At 21.9% G+C, this 2,500-nt stretch overlaps 1 protein-coding gene across 1 annotated transcript in view; it reads right to left on the bottom strand.

Annotated features, from left to right (window-relative positions):
* Positions 1-2,290, bottom strand: part of LOC119575672 (anaphase-promoting complex subunit 7-like) — a 19,038-nt gene extending 16,748 nt beyond the window's left edge. The window contains exons 1-2 of the mRNA XM_037923299.1: positions 2,274-2,290; positions 1,782-1,992 (exon numbers count right to left, since the gene is read on the bottom strand). Of these exons, the coding sequence (XP_037779227.1) occupies positions 1,782-1,992; positions 2,274-2,290 (228 nt within the window). The remainder of the gene's footprint in view (positions 1-1,781; positions 1,993-2,273) is intronic.
* Between the last annotated feature and the right edge of the window lie 210 nt (positions 2,291-2,500).

Below are 2,500 nucleotides of genomic sequence, written 5' to 3'. Positions count from 1 at the left end.
CATAAAGGGAATATTCCTTATTTTTTTTTTTTTTCTATTATATATTTTTTATACTATTATTATATAATTTATATTTTTTATTTTTTTTTTTTTTTTTTTTATTTTTTTTTATTTATTTTTTTAAATTTTAATTTATATTTATTATATTAATTTTTTATTTTTTTTATTATATATATTTATTTTTTATTTTTTATTTTATTCCCCTTTTCCCCTTATATCCCCTTTTTATTTTATCTTATTACTTTTTAATTTTAAATTATATTTTCTTTTTCTTTCTATATTTTATTTATATTATTTTTTTATTCTATATATAAATTTTTTTAATATTATTTATTTATCTTTTTAATTTATTTTTATATATATTTTTATATTTCTATTTTTTTCTTTTTTATTTTTCTTTTTTTTTTCTCTATCCCTTCCTATATTTTTATTTATCCTAAATTTTTATTTTTATTTTATTTTTCTTTATTTCTAAAATTTTTTTCTTCTCTCTTTTAAATTTTCCCTTTTAGATTCTTTTTATCCTTTTATTTCTCTTTTTTTTTTTATCTTCTCTTTTTATATTTTTTCTTTATCTTTTTTTCTCTCTAATTTATTTTTTTTTTATATCTATTCTTTTCTTCCCCTTTTTTTATCTTTCTATTTTTTTTCTCTTTTTTCATTTTTATAAATTTTACCCCCTTTTTCTATTTCTCTCTCTTCTATTTTTCTATCCTTTTTTAAAGCCCATAATTTTTTTTTTATATATTCTATTTATTATTTTATTTTTATATTTATATCTATATTTCTCTTTTTTTTTTTTTTGTTCTTTTATATTTATTTTATCTTTTTTTTTCTTTTATATAATATATTATTTTTCTTATATATCTTATATTAATCTCTAATTTTTTTTTATTAATTAAACTATATTATTATTCTTCTCCCTTTTTTTTTTATTATCAATATCTTAAATAAATATAAAAATAAAATATATATACTATTATTATTATCTTCTATTTTTTTTTTCCATATATATCTTTTTTATTTTTTATTATTTTTTATTTATCTTTTTTTAATTTTAAAATTTATTATATATTCTTTTTTTATTTTTTTTTATTTTTTTTTTTATTATTATATAAAAAAATTATCTCTTTTTTAATATCATATTTTTATTTAAATTTTTTGCTTTTCCTTTTTTGAGAATTCTGCTCTCTGAAGAAATACCTTTAATCACCCCAGGCTATACCAGGGTGGAGACGCTTTTTAGAAATACCCCTTCGTTTTTATTTTTGAATGGTAAGGTTTTTACTTTAATGTTTGTTCACATTGACCTTGAAAAGCAGAGCTTTGCTTCTCCACTTGCATTTATCACATCATCTGTCCTGTGGAAATTGTGTGAAGCAGCTAAATAAGCATCACCAGCATGCCCATGACCCCCCAGTACCCAAAAGCTGGCATGACAGCTAAATTCTCCGTAAATTTTGTTTTGCTTATAATAAAATTCTTACTCTTGAGGACTTGCTTATCCTTTGATAAATTTTTGTTTACATTACATCATATTTCCATGTCTTCCTTTCTAGTTTTAAATCAACTTTCCTATCACGGAACTAGAAAGAGTTTCCTGATGTAGGGAAATGTTCATTAAATGCTGAGGTGGGATTTTCCCTTTTTTCTGTCTTCCTTGGTTTATGGTTTGCCATAAAAAGGGAAAAGGTCTATATAATCAGCTGGATTTGGGTTTTTAATATATTTTTGTATTTTCTCATCAAACAGTATTACAATTTTTACAAAACAAATCTTACCCTCTGCAGCATGCTCAGGGCATTCTTTGCATCTCCTGCAAGATAATATGTCTCTCCAAGTGTGGCCAGGATGTCTACATTACGGCTTAGCACAGAAGTCTCCTCTAACTGGCGGAAGGCATTTATGGCACTGGTGTAATCACGTCCATGCAAGTATGCATGTCCTTTTACCCATGATGATAACCTTAAACAAAGAGAACAAGAAAAAGAGCTTATAAAAAAAGTGGGTTACTAACTCTCAAACGGACAGAAACACTTATAGATACATTTCAGTTCAAATCATTATAATTTAGATGTACCTAATAATGTTATTCTATTTTTTCTTATTGTATGACATTTGCCAAATATCATCCAGTATCACCTTACATGAAAATGGGGCAGAAGAGACCTATCTAATTACACATTTTAAAATGGGAAATTTTTATTCAAGTAAAATTTTTCTTTTTCTTGGGATAAAATTTATTTCAAAAATGGGTTGGATTTAAATCTTGCAGATATAAGGGGACCATTCTAGATCTGGATATGAACTTTTTTTTACTCCTTTGCCTGCCCCTATGGTATATATATTGCAGAACCTTTTTGCTGGTGAAAACAATAAAAAAAAAATAATAAAATATTAAATTTTTATTATATATATATATTTTATATATATAAAAATATAATTTAAAATTTTATTTTATTTTTTTAAATTTTTAAAAATTTTAAAAAAATTAAAAAAA

Source organism: Penaeus monodon, chromosome 7 (assembly GCF_015228065.2).
Source record: "Penaeus monodon isolate SGIC_2016 chromosome 7, NSTDA_Pmon_1, whole genome shotgun sequence".
In the NCBI taxonomy this organism is placed as follows: domain Eukaryota; kingdom Metazoa; phylum Arthropoda; class Malacostraca; order Decapoda; family Penaeidae; genus Penaeus; species Penaeus monodon.
Note: the sequence above shows the minus strand (reverse complement) of the source record. Positions and strands in the feature narration are given on the sequence as shown.